The 17,965-nt window shown below is 51.4% G+C and overlaps 1 protein-coding gene across 2 annotated transcripts; it reads left to right on the forward strand.

Annotated features, from left to right (window-relative positions):
* Window positions 1–1,068: 1,068 nt before the first annotated feature.
* CIDEA (cell death inducing DFFA like effector a) lies at window positions 1,069–17,711 on the forward strand. Of its 2 annotated transcripts, none has more exons than XM_045527799.1 (5): window positions 1,069–1,167; window positions 8,491–8,635; window positions 10,236–10,382; window positions 14,799–14,980; window positions 17,263–17,711. In XM_045527799.1, exons 1-5 carry the CDS (start codon window positions 1,130–1,132, stop codon window positions 17,444–17,446), a joined length of 696 nt encoding a protein of 231 aa, XP_045383755.1. In that variant the 5' UTR covers window positions 1,069–1,129; the 3' UTR covers window positions 17,447–17,711. The 2 variants fall into 2 exon arrangements, with proteins under 2 accessions (XP_045383755.1, XP_045383756.1); XM_045527800.1 differs by lacking the exon at window positions 1,069–1,167 and adding an exon at window positions 2,192–2,282.
* The last annotated feature ends 254 nt before the right edge of the window (window positions 17,712–17,965 follow it).

Consider the following 17,965-nt stretch of genomic DNA (forward strand, 5'->3'; position numbering starts at 1 on the left):
GCAGGCCGAGTCTGTCTGTCTCTGTGAGCCACGTCCACGAACAGGGCAGACACCACAGTGGTCACATCTTAAGCGATCAGTCGGTGCGCCAAAACCAAGTTGAGTCAGCAGAAGCGGCACAGGCTACAGCTCCTTGGAAACGCAGTTCGCAGTGGGCAGTGACTCACTTGACCATGGGCACAAGCATCCTAGCAGTCTCTATCCCAGAAACTTTGGCTCCTCACAGGGCCGAATTGCGGGACTGGTCCAGGCCTCAACGGGCTCAGGAGACTTCTGCTTCAATTCGGCAACGAAGAGCTCTGCGGAAGCCCTGACAGCTCCCCACCTCCGAGGTCTGAAACAGCCTAACTGCATCTTCTGCTACGGCCCTACGCAGGCAGGTGTGGATAGACAGTCCCCTCAGGCCCGGGTCCGTTTGCTGTTCCTTCCTTACTCTAAGAAGGTCCCTTACCTGTAGGTAAACGACTGTTCATGAAATCCAAAGGTTCCTGTACCTCAATTCTGATCGCCTTTCTCGCTGTCCCCAAGTGCTCATGTACAGTAGCGAAGGCAACTCACCAGGAAGGAGGCCGAGCGCGTGTCCCAGTGTCTGCGGCAACTTCCTCCTCTCTACGAGGAGCCACCTGGGTCGCCGCTTGCAGCAGGACACGGGGCGGGGTGGGGTCCCCAGCCCGGGGGCAACTGGCGTACACAGCCTGCGCCTCACTCGCCCGACTGGGTGGCCTGGGTGTAAAATCTACATGTCTGTCTTTCCAAAGCCAAAGCGATGCTACCAGAATTGGCGATGTCACCAATTCCCAACCCCCAGAAGTGCACAACAAACATTGGCTAACGAGTGACCACACGAGCCCCGCGGAGCTTCTGAGGTTCGAAGGTCCTCGGTCCCGCTCCCTGCTGCCAGGGGCCCGAAGGGGCGCGCCCCGCGGACTCCGGCGGCAGGAGCCTAGGACGACCGCAGGCTCCCAGAGCGCGAAGCCCGGCCTTGGGCGGCGGCCAGGCAATGGGCAAGTCCTCGCCCCTCGGTCAGGCCGCGCGGGGCGGGCAGGCTGGGGCGGGGCCGGCGGCGAAGCTTTAAGAGGCGGCACCGGCTGGAGAGGCCGCACGCCAGGCCCGCGCGGGGACCGGCGCCATGGAGACCGCCTGGGACTGCGCAGGAGCCCTCCTCAGGTGAGTGCCGCGCTCTCGGTCGCCCCGGCGTTCCCGCGCGTCCGGCGTCCCTGAGCGCCCCGAGTCCCCTGCGCCCCACAGCCCCACGCTCCCTATCCGCCTCTGGCCCCCAGCGCCCCGAGTCCCTCGCGCCCCACAGCCCCACGCTCCCTATCCGCCTCTGGCCCCCAGCGCCCCGAGTCCCCTGCGCCCCACAGCCCCACGCTCCCTATCCGCCTGTCGGCCCCCAGCGCCCCAGTCCCCCGCGCCCCACTACCCCACGCTCCCTATCCGCCTCTCGGCCCCCAGCGCCCCTCGCCGGGCCTCCGCGCCCACACCCCGTTGCCCCGCTGGTGCCCACGCCGCGGTCCAGCGCCCGCAGGCCGAGCCTCAGTCGGCCCCGCGTCTTCCCTCCTCCACCTGGCCGTAGGTGCCAGGCGTGGTGCTCCCGAGGTGCGCGGGCGTCTGTGGAACAGGTGACAGTGTTGAGTGCAGAAGTGGCCTCACCTCTTGCCGCCACTGCAGCCACAGGTGCAGTTTCAGGAACCCGGTGCAGCGCCTCCGGGTCCTGGGGAGGGAGCCAGGAGCCAGGGCGGGAGCAGGGGCCCGAGCTCAGCGCTCAGGGCGACGCGGGGAGGCGGGGCTGAGCGGGTCCGCAGCCCTGGGAGGGGACAGGGGCCTCCCGACCCCGCGCTGTCTGCCTCGCGCCCGGCCGCCTCGCCTCCAGCTCCTGCCCAAGGGTCGGCGTCACTTGTTCTCCCGCTGGGGTTCGTCTTCACATCCTGGCAGATCCAAACGCATTCTTGTGGGTGAAATCCTAAAGCCTGCCTGGCGGGAGCTCGCGTTCCCCTGAAGGTCACCAAAGTACCGCGGCGAGGATGGGGCCGCCCTGCGTCCCCGGAGACGCAGCTCTGCGGGGCGCCGGCCCCTTGGCGGACGCGGGCGGAGGGACGCGGGGCGCAGCCGCGGTTACAGAGCTGGCGGTTTGTGCCCTTCGAACCCGGCCTCCGAGGGGAGCTGCTGGAGATCCCCAAGTTTAGAAAAATAGCTGCCGGAGTGTGAAGGTGATCTTCCTCCGCGACACCGGCTTTCTCTTTAAACACAAAAAGCAGGTCGTGGCGGTGGCCGCGGGGAAGGTCAGAAACAGACTTGCTTCGTATCGTCGCCCACTCGTTTAAGCTTAAAGTCAGGTCCGTGTTTTCCTTCCTCCTTTCCCAGAGCCACGCGCCCCCAGCCGCACTCCCCGGAGGCGAAGACGGCCAACTGTGGGTGTGGGGGTCGGGGAGGACCGCCGCCGGGGGGTGGGGAGGATCGCCGCGGGGGGAGGGGGAGGGCCGCCGGGGGAAGGGGAGGACCACCGACGGGGGGGGAGGACCGCCGACTGGGTGGGGGGGAGGACCGCCGACGGGGTGGGGGGAGGACCGCCGACGGGGTGGGGGGAGGACCGCCGACGGGGTGGGGGGAGGACCGCCGACGGGGTGGGGGGAGGACCGCCGACGGGGTGGGGGGAGGACTGCCAACGGAGTGGGGGCGCCCTCGCCCTCGCCAAGTCTCTCCGACTGGGAGCGAGCGCGTGGCAGGAGACCCTCTCGCAGTTCCTCCTGGCGGAGAATGCGGGGAGTGGGGGGGGGGGCCGAGGGTTGGGGGTGCGCCCCCAACTCCCTGGCCCCTGGTGTGTCTCTGAGCAGGAACAGGCAATGGCAGGGAGCTCAGGCCGAGCCTCTCCTTGCATCTGACCCTTAGAACAGTTTACCAGAATCCGGAATGACTCTGTGTGAGGGCTCCACTAGGTCAAGTGTGAGGTCATGTGAGGCGTACAGGACCTGCTGTTGACAAATCAAAATAAAATGTCTCATCTCCTGAGACACATTCCTTTTAGCTTGGCAAGTCCCAGGAGTGAATGACTATTTGTTAGGGACAAATTGTTGTTGCAATTCTTTGAAAATCTACCTGCTTCAAGACTGAGCTGCTGTAATTCCTTGGAATGTCCCTGTTCCCAAACCAAACTGGAAGAAGACAACCTGTAATTCGTGTTAAAGGGAAAACACCTTTTCTTCCCTGCCCCTCCGTAAAACCCTGTCCAAGCTAAGGAGCCAGTGGGTTTGCAACTGTGGTCTTGCTGGGCTCCTGTCCCCTCTGAGTGTTCCTTAATTTAAACTACCAGAGATGTATGTCCTAACTCTGTCTTTATTAGTAATTAACTGCATTTTGCCAAGAAAGTAACTTCATCAATATGTACAGTTTTTAAAAATCAGATATTTGCAAGCAATTACAAAATCTTAAACCAGTCATTAGTTTGTTAATGAGCTGTAATGGCTTGAGGCCTTAGCTGTGACAAAAGCAGCCTGCAGTCTTGTAGCAAAGTGCAGACATCAAGGATGCCCACACGGTGCTGGTTGTCATAGACAAAGTCTGCTTTGTTCTGTGTCTTGTCAGTGATAACATTCATGCCAAACCCTGAAGTTGTTATAAAACTAATAAGATATTATATATACTTTGTGCAAAATGGCTGCTTTTTGTAGTTATTTAGAACATCTTTTCTTTCCTTGAACAAGGAACTCTAGATTTTGTACAGGTGCTATTTCAGTACAAATTGTATCACAGTATTATTAGTGACATTAATAAGGAATTAAGTTTTCTACAAGTAAATCTCCCAGCTTTCTGCTTCTTGACTCTAAATTCTTATTTTAATAATGTTTCAAAGTGTTCAAAGACTCTTCTCTTTGAAGGTCACGTATTGAATACCCTTTACTATGCCAAGCCTTTTGTTAGCTTGGTAAGAAAGAACCCAGCTGTGAGCCGGACAGTCCTTGTCAGGACCGGCTCATCTGCAGGCAGGTGTGTTCCCATCTGTCATGTCCAACAGGACCCTACAGGGAGCCGGGTGGCAGGAAGCCCCGCAGAGGCTGACGCTCGCTCCTGTACCTCCTGTGGTTGGGTCAGATGCCACCTGCCTCTGGCGCTGTCCCTAGGTCTCCTGGGTACTTCTCCAGGCCTGAGGAATACTTTCCAAGCCCTGTCTTATTTCTTGGAAAGACCATTCTTGACCTCCCCACTTCCCTTCATAACATTCATTGTCACTCTTGGCTTTGGTGACAGTGCTCAGTTGACTTATGTCCTACTCCTGTGTGCCCTTTCTTCCTCTCCTGTGGGTCCCTCCTTTTCTGCCTAATGATGGCACACGGAGTCCCTCAGCCACCATGGCACTCTGCACGTGCCCTGGGCTCTCTCACACAGCCTGGTACTGCTGCCACACCAGCGAGGGCACCAAAATACTTCTCTTCAACCAACACCTCATTCCTGGGCCTTTTCCCTCCATTGCCTTCAGAGTAAACGTCAGTCCATAGGGTGGCACATAAAGCTTTTCCGTGATCTGTAGGGCTTAGGCTAGTTTTATTGGAGAAAGTTCATGTCTTCTGCCAGATTGTGGCTTGCTGCTTTATTTCTCACACTTCTATAAGTTGGCGACTCTCTGCTTCCCTCCGGGAAAACACAAAGACTTCACTGTCCCCCTCGCTGCTGGGTGACGTGCCACTACACAGTTTGGGAGTATTCTATGAAGCCCAACTTCTCTTACCATCCTGATTTCTCTGAAACAACCTATTTCCTTAACTATTTCCTTATATTTTTCCCCTTTAGTGAGTTATTTCCCTTCCTGTTTCATCGAATCGTTTGTACCCACTTTCACAGGAATGAGGGAGCAACTGTTTTCCCGTGTCCTGCAGAATTCGAAGGCTTCTCAGTGGTTCTGTTTCAAGCATTGTGCTGATGGCCAGTGATAGAAACTATTCTGTCCATTCAGTGGGTCAGAAGTGGGTTGGATTAATACGTAGCCCTTTGTCCATGTAGCCCTGTTGTTGGTTTAGCTGGAGCCCAGCGAGCACCCATACAGTATTTGTTGCATAGGCTGGTGTGCGTGACATGTCACTTAACCCCTTTACATGTTGCATATAAGACAGTCTTGATTTCATAGAATTTGGCCCATCAAGTCACCTTTCCTGTTCCTTGATGACACTGGCAGGGTTTAACTTTCATGCCTTCAGGGGTGTTTCATGTGTGCCCCATCAGCCCTTCATCCAGCAGTGACCCTGCTCTTGGTTAGGAAATGTGACAGGTAAGAACAATAAATTGTATGTTCTTTTGTTTTGTGCTAGGTCACTGGGCCACTGGTGCCGTATGAAGGCGCGAGTGTGTTCATCGAATGGGAAAATATGGGGCCACGACTAACCAGGTCAAAGCTGTCCCCTTGACCAGGAGGGGCTGGACCTAATGTCTGAAAATAGCCGGACTGTGTTCTCCTGTGTCTGGTTCCAGCCCAGCCTGTCTACTCGGCAAATGGGTGGCATGCCGCCTCTGGGAAGGTGCTGTGGGAAGGCAGAAAATGCGCAAGTAGACTCTGGCCTCAGCGAGCTCAGGTTCTAGAAGCCTCATGCACGCTGCCATGACTTCCTGCTCTGGGGAGAAAAGAGGCTCTGAGGTAGTGTGCTAACATGCACGAGGGTTTGGCACCGAGCAGACCCATACCTTTCTTCCTCCCCTCCTGGCAGGAACTTCACCAGCTGGTTCAAGTTCAGATGCTGTGATGAGGTGGAGACAAAGCCATGGCCCTGAACGTGAAGTGTAATATGGCCAATCCCCTCTGCCCCTCCACCCGGGTCACCAGGGACGATAATGTGGGTGAATTCTCTCTCGCGTTGGCGCAGCAGTACAGGAACGTCTTGTTCGTGGCATTGTGTAACTGAGAGAAATCTGATGTAACTCCTTTTAATCAAGGCAAAAGTTCAGACGCTGTGTGCCGGCCCCACGGCTGCATTGGTGCACTGCCCAGCAGGCTCCGGGCTCTGATTTCCTTGGTGGGTCTCTGGCAAAGGCTCCCAGACCATTCTGATGGGTGGCCCAGGTTGGGGACCCCTGACCCAGCACGTTCCCATTGGCATTGCCTCACTGGAAACAGATCATTTAGCAACTTTGTCTACTGAAAAGGGAAAGGAGTTGAGGGTATAAACTCAAAATGCTGCTGTACTTTCAACCACAGGGAAGCTCTTCTGCCAGTGCTCTGGGTTGATGTCTATTGCTTGATATTTGAAGTTCAGAGAATGTGTAACAAAACAACCTACTCCCTTCACTTAAAAACAAAAACAAAAACTTGGCTTTGGACAGACCTGGGATTGTGTTCCATATGTTTCCCTTGTTAACTGGGTAGGCTTGAGAAACCACTCTGAGCTTCAGTTTTCTCATCTGTGAGATGGGGTAATTCTTTCCTTTTAATGGTGTAAAGATAATTTGTTAATTAATGTTAAACTAATATTGGTATTAATTTAAAGAGTTAGCACATTACTGGCCATGGCAAGTGCTCAGACGTGAGCAGTTACAAGGAACTGATGTGATGCTGGCCAGATACACTTAGATCAAATTCTTGCTGGCAATCTAGGTCTGGTTCCAGGAGCCCCACTTGTTGGCAAGGTGAGGCGCAAACACTCACTGTTATGGGGAAGCTCTTGACGCTGGCTGATCAAGCTGGTAGCATAAACTTAACCTGACAAATTTTGAGCTCCAGTTTGTTACTACACTATCAGTTTTTTATATAGCAAATTCCCTAGTAAGTCATTGGATTTTCACTCAAGTCCTTTTGTAGAGTTTCAGGTTAGACACCATGCTATTTAAAATGTGTGTGCCTAACACTAAGCTGGGTGTTAAAGGAAATATAACAAAGAAACCCTTGTCCATAAGGAAGTTCCAGTCTGGTTGGGAAAATAAAGCATAGATAAACGACAATGTGTGTGTGTGTGTAATAAAGTGCTAAATCACAGGCGACACGCAGAGTTATCCAGACAAACTCTGTCCGTGTCAGAAAGCAGTGATGTGCTCACTTTGTATCTTCTACCCGGTTGTCCTGAAAACAACGCCCTTTGTTTCATTCTCCTGAATGTGCCTGTGAGGCGTTTGTCCAGGGGTCAACCCGTATTTGAGCACCTGCAGTGGGGGGGTGGGGGGGGTACATGAGGGCACCTGGAAAGCGTCGTCACAGCGCCCAGCGCTAGGCGGGTCCTGCAGCCGCACTCAGACCTGTTCATACTGTTTGGGATCATTTCTTTATGGACCCATTCGTGAATGTGAAGAAGTCTGTGGTCCTAGGTGAAAACTCTTACACGTGGCTCAACTGGGCCACCTTCTAGTGGCAGCAGCAAGGCCGTCTGTCTCCCCTGGAGTTCTGTTTTTTATTTTTTTGCCTCTAAACATTATGCTGTAAGAATGGAGTTATTTTTAAATAACCTCCTGCTTTTTGGTTTAAAAGCATGCAGTAGTGTGTCAGAGGCAGTTTGGCGCGTCTGTAATTGCCATGAAAAGCTTCATCTGTTTCCCAGTGCGCAGCTCTGCTTACTCTTCAGTCGCTTAGCGTCTCCCTGAGGCCGACGACAGCCCGGGCTGAACCCCAGCTCTCCGGCCCGACTTCCCTCACCCGTGAATTGAGAAATCTAGGACTATATCACAGGGTTTCCTGAGAATTAAGTGAGTTAATATTTATAAAGCAACATGTGAGTTTGTTAAACATCTCTAACTTATCAGCTGTTTCTCATTTATCCCCATTTTATTACTTTTTTAGTTGCTAGGTAACTAAAATTTAATCAAGAGCTGGAGAGTTTTTTCTCAAATAATTGTCTTGATTTGGTTTTGCTACAGTTGTTTTTTTTTTCATGTTAGTGCTTTTTTTATAATGAATGTTTGAGTTAATTCTTTGGTAAATGTGGAGCTTACTCCAAGGTGTCATGTGACATTGGCCCTAAAGTTCTTTTCCTTCTCGTTATTCCAGCCACAGTTATAGTGAGTCTGTGGATCTCAATTTGTCCTCAGTTGATTTCGAAAACTTGGTTGCTACAGTGACCAATATCTGGCTTTTAAGTTAATACCTGGCTTCGTCTTTCTGTATAATACAAACATGGAACTGTATGTGCGCCTAATTCTCTGACTCTGCTTAACTACTTCGTGGCCACTAGAGATCATTCTTTTGGATTTTTTTTTATCTCTAGAACCTATCCATATTTGCAGAATATAGTTCTTACTTCTTTTTTGTGTTTGATGCCCTTACTATTCCTATCCAAACAGGTTTTCGAGGACTTTAAATGTTCTGGTAAAATAGGAATAAAGATGGTTGTGTTTTTAATTTGATGTATTACTTGTTTGTTTCTTGGAAATATATGCACATGTGTGTATATATAATTTTTAGTAACCCCCAACCACCAAGTTTCTTTCTTTTAGATGCAAATGTTAAAATTGCATTATTTCTGTGTACTTCAAACCTCTCCTTAAAGATTCTTTTTCTTTACTTTTTGCCCCCATTTTCAGGCCGCTGACATTTATGGGCTCACAGACCAAGCGAGTCCTGCTCACCCCTCTCATGCATCCAGCCCGCCCCTTCCGAGTCTCCAACCACGACAGGAGCAGCCGGCGCGGGGTGATGGCCAGCAGCCTGGAGGAGCTCCTCCGCAAGGTACATGCCTGGCACCTCTCCACCCACTCACACAGGCGCCCTGAGCTCGCCCAGGGCAGTGGTCTTGGGTAGGAAGCCCATGCAAAGGCAGAAGAGTGAAAAAAAACAGCACGTCCCAGCCTGGGCAACAGAGCGAGACCCCATCTCTAAAAAAATTGTTTTTGAAGAATTAGGGCAGACATGGTGGCTCATATCTGCAGTTCCAGCTACTTGGGAGGCTGAGGCAGAAGGATGGCTTGAGCCCAGGAGTTCAAGACCAGCCTAGGCAATAGAGCGAGACCCTATCTCTTAAAACAAAATGAAACAAAACAAAACAAATAACAAAACAAAAAAAAGCATGTCTCCAGAAGGGGTGGGTTGGGGAGAAAGATGGGGAATGACTGATGATGAGGTTTCTTTCTTCGGGAATGAAAATGCTCTAAAACTGACTGTGCTGGTGGTTGCCCAACTCTGAGAACATGCCATAAACCATTGAATTGTACGATTGACAAGGGGTAAATTGTATGACTCATCAATTATGTCTCAATAAAACTGTTTTAAACAGAGAAGAAAAAGAAAAACAGTATGTTAAACTCGTCAGACCTTCTCTTGGCCCCAGAGAGTCTGAAGGAGCCATTTCTAACTGGGCAAAGGGTAGGTATAAATGATAAAAAGGAAGCAGTATTGCATCTCTGTACCATAAAAGATTTAGGTACAGAGGCAAAACCCTCAAGAGTAGCCCCCAGTGGATAATGTAGCTTTGCTTCTTTGACAAAAGGGAATGTGGGGAAGCGCAGACTCCAGAAGTCTATTCTGGGTTATGAAGCTGGGATAGACTAGTCCTCAATCTAAACCAGTGGCCTAAGCCACCAAATAAGGAAGAACCTAGACCCGCGGAAGCGGAGCTCAGACACAGACACCTGTGGAAATGAGGAATGAGCATCCAACATGCCTTCTCCGAAGCAGGAGAGATGTTCAAACACACTACCCGAGGCTCCGGCTCTGAAATGTCATACATGCAGGATTTTTCTTTTTATCCATCTCAATAAGTAGGTAATCTTAGAAATTATAAATATTATTCAATGTAATCACTTACCTCATGTCTTTTAAGAAGACAGATACATTGAAAATCTTAACTTCCAGGCCCAGCATGGTAGCATGCACCTGTAGTCCCAGCTACTTGGAAGGCCGAGGCAGGAGGATCATTTGAGCTCAGGAGTTCAAGACCAGCCTGAGCAACAGTGAGACCCCGTCTCTACTAAAAATAGAAAAATTAGCCGGGTGTCACGGTATGTGCCTATAGTCCCAGCTACTCAGGAGGCTGAGGCAGGAGGATGGCTTGAGCCCAGGAGTTCGAGGCTGTGGTAAGCTAGGCTGATGCCACTGCACTCTAGCCGGGGCAGAGTGAGATACTGTCTCAAAACAACAACCAAAACAAGGGGAGAAAATTCCCCTTTTTCCAAAGACTGAGTCATAGACACCAATCAAGGTATATTTTTACCATTGAAATTTTATCAGAATCAACCAACACTTCTAAAAACTATAACTTAGTACATGCTGTTGGACAGCCCAGTGGAAATGTCACACTTCATTCCATTTCTCTAATGCATTGCAAACCTAGACTCTGGATGTCCTGGTCATCAGTGCTGGACTGGTCACTCTGGTACTGGAGGAAGACGGCACCGTGGTGGACACGGAAGAGTTCTTCCAGACCCTAGGAGACAACACGCATTTCATGATCTTGGAAAAAGGACAGAAGTGGACTCCGGTAAGCAAAATCATGGTCATCCAAACGGCTACTGGGTGGGCTTTTTACCTGAGAAAGCACGTGCCCTACTTCGGTGGTGCCTTGCCCACTTCCTCAACATACACTTTGCATTCTCCTGACACCTGGATCCACTACCCCCAAAGGGATTCTTACAAGTATCCAAGGAGACTTAGTATCTCTGTGAACTTGGGCTGTGTGATTGAAAGCAAATAATTCTGAGGAACAGGCTTTGGCCAGTGAGTAGGTACAGACCCTGCGAAATGCACAGAATCGACCTGGTGACTATTCACTGTCCCTATTCTTGAAAGCCAGACAAGCTGATAGAGCCAACAAGGTTAGGGAGGTGCGTGTGTGTGTGTCTGTGTGAATGCAGAGATTTGGAAAAGTAAAGAGATAGAATGAAGGGGAAGGATGAAGATAGAATGAAGTTTCTGGGGCAACAGATCATATATCTTAAAAACCTTGTTACTATAAAACAGCTAAAAACGTAAAGCACAATACCAAAACATCTTTTTACATATCTAACTGACCTTCAAGAAAGGGAGATCCTCAGAGGCCAAAATTTTTGTGGAGTCAGAATCCAGAGAGGGCAGCAAAGCCTGAGGCTGGCAGCTCGCCGGGGCCTCTGCCTGTGGGTGTCCACCGGCCTCGGTGACCAGGCTGCAGCTTTGACAGACGCCGGGAGGACAGGAGGCCCAGTCTCAGGCTGACTCGAAGAGCGGCGTCAGATTTGAGAAGTCTCCATAAAGCAGGGCATCGTGAGGGCCTCTCCCGAGAATCTGTGGCCATAAGCTGCCCTCGTGAAGCTTTGGGCCCTCCCGAGTCCAAAACACCTAAGCACAGAGTTAGTTTACAGAGATCTGGAGAGGACCCTCAGTTTACTCGCTGGATCTCTTTACTCAGTGAGTCCCTGCCCAGCCCTGTGCCCAGAGCTGATGGGGCCCGTGCAGCTAGCAGAGCAGGCACGCGTCAGCCGGGAGGGACGTGTCAACCACATGCCCGGTCAGAGCAAACGGCTGAAACAGACCCCATCCCATGGCAGGAGACGAGACACACACGCCCAGCAGTGCACTTCTGTGTAAATGCACGTGAATAGGCTGTCACACCGTCACTGAATGGACTGTTCTTCAGCGTGAAAATGCAGGAAGCACAACTACAGGCATCCGTGTGGATAAACCTCATCGACTTTGCTGAGTGAAAAGATCACAGAATAAGACATCAAACAAGTGGTCCTCAAATTTCTTGATCTCAGGACCCATTTACACTCGTCAAACTTAATAAAGACCCCAAATAGCTTTTGTTTATGTGGGTTGTGTCAATAGACTCTGTGGATATCTAGCAGAGGTTCTCAAATGGGGAGATGTCACCCCTTGGGGTACATTTTTTTGGCTGTTAGGGCTAGGCAGGGGTGGAGGCCCGAGTCGCTGGTAACCACTTCACAACGTGGACAGCCCCCCGGAAAGGTGTCCAGCCCCAATGGCAGTGGTGTCAAGGCTAAGAAACTATAAGCTATAGATATAGATATTCCCAACAGTAGAAATTAAAATTATTTAGAAGTTACTAATGAGTAGACTTTTTAAAAAAGAAATTAAAATCGATAAATTTAAAAATATGTATTATTCATTAAAAATAATAACCCAATACAGGTTAACTTAAATCACATATTTTTATGAAAAATGACTATTTTCCAAAACACAAATATTGAGTGAGGAGTGACAGTTTTTACGTTTTTGCAAATCTCTTTAATGTCTAGCTGAATTCTTGAATCTGCTTCTGTATTGAATGTGTTGTAATTGTTGCTCTGACGGAGCACGGGGAGAGTCTGGCCGGACACCTGGGAGGGGAGGAAGACGCGGAGTCTTCTCGGGTGGCCGAGCACGCTCTGCCCGGCCGCTGCCGGAGCTCACGCGTGCTGGCTGCAGGGCGGTCGGCGCAGCGCGGAGTCTGAAGAGATGTGCGACCCAGAGCCGCCTGTGCTGCGTCCAGTCCGTGGGTGTGTCCTGCACTTTGAATGGATCTTTTTCCCAGGGATGATTTGTCACACCGGGCATGGGTCGTTTAGAAACTACTGGCTCACCGAGGTAGGCAGGTCTCCCAGTGGGAAGCACCACTCCTCACGAGCACAGAAAGGGCACATGGCGTCCTACTGTTGACTGGGAACATCGTGTGCCCTCTCCATCCACTGATAGGAGACCACACTTGGAGAACCTCCATGTTAAACCATTTATAGAGAATTCAAAAATATGCAGACTTAGCAATATAGTGTCTAAGGTATGCGTGTGCTAAACACAGAGATCCCCCTGGACAGGAGCGGGGGGTGGGCTGAGGAGAGGCCCGGGGGTCTCCCGGGGCTGGGCAATGTTTGGTTTTGCTGTCTCATTGTTCCTTCATCTTACCTATATCACACATACACTCCTGCATACACGCCATAATTGTTTTCACTGGAAAAGACTCTGCAGACCAATTATAAAAAGCATAAATTTAAATAAAATCTTATAGCAGGAGAGGAGACCATGCCCTGTGGGCTGAATTAGATACATCTTCTAAGAGACAGTCTCGGGCTGTCTGCTGTGAGGTAGGTACGTGGCCTGAATGGCCCCCAGAGATGCCCACGTCCTGATCCCCAAAGGGACTGGGTGAATATAATTAAGTGAAGGCTCTTGAGATGGGGGTGTTGTCCCAGATTATCCGGGGAGGTCAGTGTAAGTCAAGAGAAGACCCTGCCCAAACTCAGATTTCGGTCCAAGCAGGCCTCAAGGGTCCTTGCGGCCTGGGGGGCAGAAGGGGGGGCAGGAGGGTGAGCGGGAGGAAGCAGAGACGGAGGGGCCGAGCCCTGCCCGCTCGCTTTGGATCCCGACGGCAGGACTGTGACGGCATCAGTACGTGTGGTTTGGAGCCACTCAGTTTCTAGTGATCTGAGGCGGCAGCGGCAGGAAGCTGATTCAGATGGGAAGGGCACTTTTTGTTTGTTTCCTTGTTTGTTTTTATAAACGAGACATCGGTTAGTATGCAGGGGCCGGAGACCGTGTCACACGTGTGTAAGTTCCCATTGCTGCGTCCAGGGCCTTGCTGAGACACCCTTGATCTGGGTCACACACTCAAGGGAGGCTCGAGGCTCCTCCAGCCCAGGGCCTGGCCGGCGAGGAGGCAGCGCCTGCAGGAAGCGGGCAGGGCGGGAACCGTCCTTCCCGGAGGTAGTGAGTGTAGAAATCCACGTGCCCACATGTTGAGGCACGCGGGGATTAGCTGTGGAAGGGTGTCTGAATTTTGATTTAAGACCTAGACTAAGGAAGACATTTAAGGAGAGCAAGATAAAAACTTTTGAAAGTCAGAAAGGAATGTGAGGCCAGGAAAAAGAAGTGTGGCAGGATTATAGGTCAAAACCCCTTTGCTTCCATAATCTTGATCTTTTAAAATCATGTTTCCTAGCTAAGGGGTAGTTGGCACCCCTCGAGAGGCGGCAGGACCCCTTGTGCCCCGGCTGGCATCCCCCCTCAGTTGCGCCCTGCGCAGTGGGCGGCAGGGAGGGCGTGGGTGTTTTGGGGGACTCTGTGCTCTGACTGCAAACGACTGAGACCCCAGCATTAACGGGCTTCACATTCACAGCTTCAACTGCTCCCACCTCCACTCAATTGTCTAAACTCAAATCCTCTGCACCACCAGGTCTGTATGGCAGAGACCCCTCAGCTCCTGAGCCCAGCATTTGTACCTTGGGGCAGCTTTGTTCTCGTTTTTTTTTTTTTAAGCTTTCTGTGGGGAAGATTCTGCTACAGTGGTTTTTGAACCTGGGGCTCCATGGAGCTCTCTGACTCCCTCCACCCAGCCAGAAAGGCCCGCCGATGTTCCAGGCGGGTGCACAGGGGGCACTGCAGACAGACAGCTGCCAGGACACAGGGGCAGCCCCACCCCTTACGTTAGCCACGTGATTCTGGCACTTTCTGCCCAGTGCCAGTGTGCTTTCTGGCACACTGCCCACTTTCTGCTTACGAAATGGAATAATGCTACCTGCATTTCCATAACCGTGATTGTGTTATGGCCATGAGAGGAGAGGCCCATGTCACCAGGGGACCACGGGTGGCCTCCAGCTGGAATGAGTGTCCACAGCATCCGTCAGGGGCACAACCATCCACTGAGCAGTGGGATCCTAAAACCCGGGCCCTGAAGCCAAATCAGACTCATCCTGAGTCACTACCCTGAAAGCAGATTAGGGAAGGGTACTTGGTTATGTATTTGGACATAATAGTAAAAGCATACTGGTCTGCTAAAAACATTCTCAAATAATTAGCAGCTTCATCGATAGCATATTTTAAGTGGATATTCAGGAGAAACTGAAGCTAGCATAAAACCAGAATTCTGAAGTTTGAATGTCATGGTTTGGAATGCTGCTAAAGTCTGTTCTTCCCTTCATTACTGTAGGGTAGTAGGTATATCCCAGCTTGCCAGCAGCCAAAGAAATTGGGGATTGCAAGGGTCACCTTTGATATATACAAGCTGAACCCCAAGGACTTCATCGGCTGCCTCAACGTGAGAGCCACGATGTACGAGATGTACTCCGTGTCCTACGACATCAAGTGCACCGGGCTCAAGGCCCTGCTGAGGTACCAACTCCAGGGGCCAACCTTGGGGTGTGGGAGCTGCACACGGGGCCAGCACAGGTGGCATGTCCCCACTTTATTCCTCTGTACTACCAGGCCCAGCTCTGGGAGCCTCCACAGGCCTGTTGCTGTTGTCATTAGGAGCATTCTAATTCACCTGGTCTTAAGCCACAGGCATAAGCTGTGTGACCTTTCACAGGTTACTTAACTTCTCTGAGCCTCGGTTTCATCATATTTAAAATAAGAAGGTTGCTTCCAAGTTCTTTATGATTGTCTAGGCTCTAAATACACCTACTCTCCTCCTCTAGTAAATTCACCGTTGATCTCTAAAGAACTAATTCTCTGTGGAGGGAGTGGGTAGGAGAGAGGCTGACCACTTATTTCACAAAACAGGAAGTCTTAAGCCAAAACAGAACTTTTTTTCCTCCAAAGACCATCAAATACTAAATGACAACAAAAACTAAATAATAAAGATAAAGAAGAACCAAATTTCTTTTAAGAACTAGAGCACCTTAATTCTGAGCAGTGACACCTCAAACTGGAGCCGTGCAGATTCTGGCCCGGTTTGCGCAGAGCAGCCACCTAAAGCTTGACAAATACTCTTCTGCATGGATCGTCCATATCACTGCTAACTTTCATCTTGCCTGCAGTGTGTCCCCCTCCCCATCGCACCAGGGCCCCGGCAGCCCAAAGGCCCAAAGGCCGGGGCCAGGCTGGCTGCACAGCGTCGCAGGAGAGAGGCCCCTTAGAAGACAGATTCTCAATGCACGCCGCAGACCTGTTTGAACAAATGCCATATGACCAAAGGAACCCTCCCTGGGTGTTCTTACTCCACAACCAGGGCCGAGCCCTTCTCTGAGTCACCAGGTGTGTGACCTGTCACAGGTTACTTAACTTCTCTGAGCCTCAGTTGCACCATATTTAAAATGAGAAGGTTGCTTCCAAGTTCTTTATGATTGTCTAGGCTCTAAATACACCTGTTTCTCCTCCTCCAGTAAATTCACCGTTGATCTCTAAAGAGCTAACTCTCTGTGGAGGGAGTGGGTAGAAGGAGAGATTGACCGCAGCAGGAAGTCTTTGGGGCAGGTGGAAGAACTTCGCAACTGCTGCCCACACAGCCCGGGCAGGGCCTGCCCGTTTCTCCCCGAGGGCGATGGTTCCTTCTCTCTGCTGTGCCGGTGAGGCCTGCGCTCTGCCGCCCTGCGCAGCAGAAGGGGAACGGCTTTGGAGACCAGCCTGCTGTCCTCGCAGAGCTCTCCCGGCCACCACCTGGGTCAGCGCGGGTGTGTGGCTTCTCCGTGACCTCAGTTTCTCAGCCAGAGCCATCAACTCCGAGTCCTAGACTCTGGGCCTCGTCATAGTGTTGAGAGCTTGACTCCCAGGAGAGCTGCTCTGTTTTGCTGAGATGGGAGAAAATAGCTTTATTCTTTGATTTTCAATGTGAAACAAGAGAGTTACAACGACTTAGAAAAGTATAATGAAAAAAGCAAACCTCACTCCAGATCCCACCTAGGCAAGATCATTCTTGACAGGAAAATGCAGTTTCTTGTTACTAATCTTATCACTGCAGCACCCGGACCTCACCTCCCCGGGCGGGGGGGGCGGGGTGCATGCGCCATGGGACAGCCTCTGCCACCGCTGAGCATCCTGCTGCCACCTTTCCAAGTGAGGGATCCTAATGCCGAAATGAAATCCTTTCACTATGGGCGGAGTAGAGAAAGAGAACTTTAGTTAAAGCTTTTTTAAATTTATTTTTTAGTCCACCGTAACACTAATGCCAGACTCAGCCTTAGAACTGAGAGGGCAGGACAGGGCAAAGTTGTCCCTCCCTGCAACTTCGGGAACACGTTGGAATAGCCCAGCTGCCTTCGATAAACTGGATCATGGGATCACGGTTCCGTTTTTGCTGAGACTTTCCTTCCCCCCGACTTCTTCGCCTGACCTGGCTGATGTCGGTAACAAGTTCCTGCCCCTACCAAGGCAGGACAGGACCCTGCACACGCTCGCAGGAGCAGGGGCTGCCCACGCAGAGCTTTCTAGGCACGGAGCAGTCAGGCCATATTGGATCATGGGAGCCAGGTGGCCCAGGGTCCCGGGGAGCTCGCAGAGACCAACTCCCACCCAGCCCCGGGGACGTGTGTGCCCTGAGAGTGGGACTCCTCGGACTGCCACGCTCCCAGGCATGAGCGCCGCTCCCTGAGCATGGGCAAGGTGGCGTATGTGCCAGGGGAGGGCACATTCCCAGGATCCCAAGCCTGACACGCCTCCATCTCCCTCTGTTGCAGGAGCCTGCTGCGGTTCCTGTCCTACACTGCCCAGGTGACGGGACAGTTTCTCATCTACATGGGCACATGCATGCTCCGAGTGCTGGGGGATGCGGAAGAGCGGCCCTCCTTTGCGTCACACACCTGGGGCTGGTTCACGTACGGAAAGGGCTGCAGGCTGCAGAGGGCTCAGCCTGCTTCTTGACCCAAATGCTCTCTGGAGTGACAGTTTTGAAGATGCTTTAATGTTCTTAACCACATGCACTTGTAGGCTGCTGGTCACCCTGCTCAGGAGTGGCCTCCAGGTGAAGGAGAGGGTTGATGGCATGAGGGGAGTCGTGGGGCGGGCGACTGGAGGGGAGGCAGTGTGGCGGGGCCTCCGCAGGCCGCGGGGTGGGAGCAGCCTGCAGATGCGCTGGATCTGTTCGGTGCCTCCCCTCCTGCATAAACCCATCCCAGGAATACTCTTCCAACGTGTGATACTTCCTTGTGTCTTTCGTCTCTCTAAAAAGCAAACAATACTTTCATATAGAAGCAAATCTCAGCCAGAAATATTCTGCTAACAGCTATAATCACTTTTAAGTCTTTATTATACTTAAAAATACTGAGCTGTCAAATGTTATTGTGTGTTTTTTAATGTGGGTCTTTCATGAGCCCAAAGGGGCTCTAAAGCTGAAGGGCCCAAAATTTTGGAGGTCTTCAGGCACACTTTCAGCCTTTTCCT

The sequence above is a fragment of the Lemur catta genome, chromosome 16, assembly GCF_020740605.2.
Source record: "Lemur catta isolate mLemCat1 chromosome 16, mLemCat1.pri, whole genome shotgun sequence".
NCBI lineage: Eukaryota > Metazoa > Chordata > Mammalia > Primates > Lemuridae > Lemur > Lemur catta.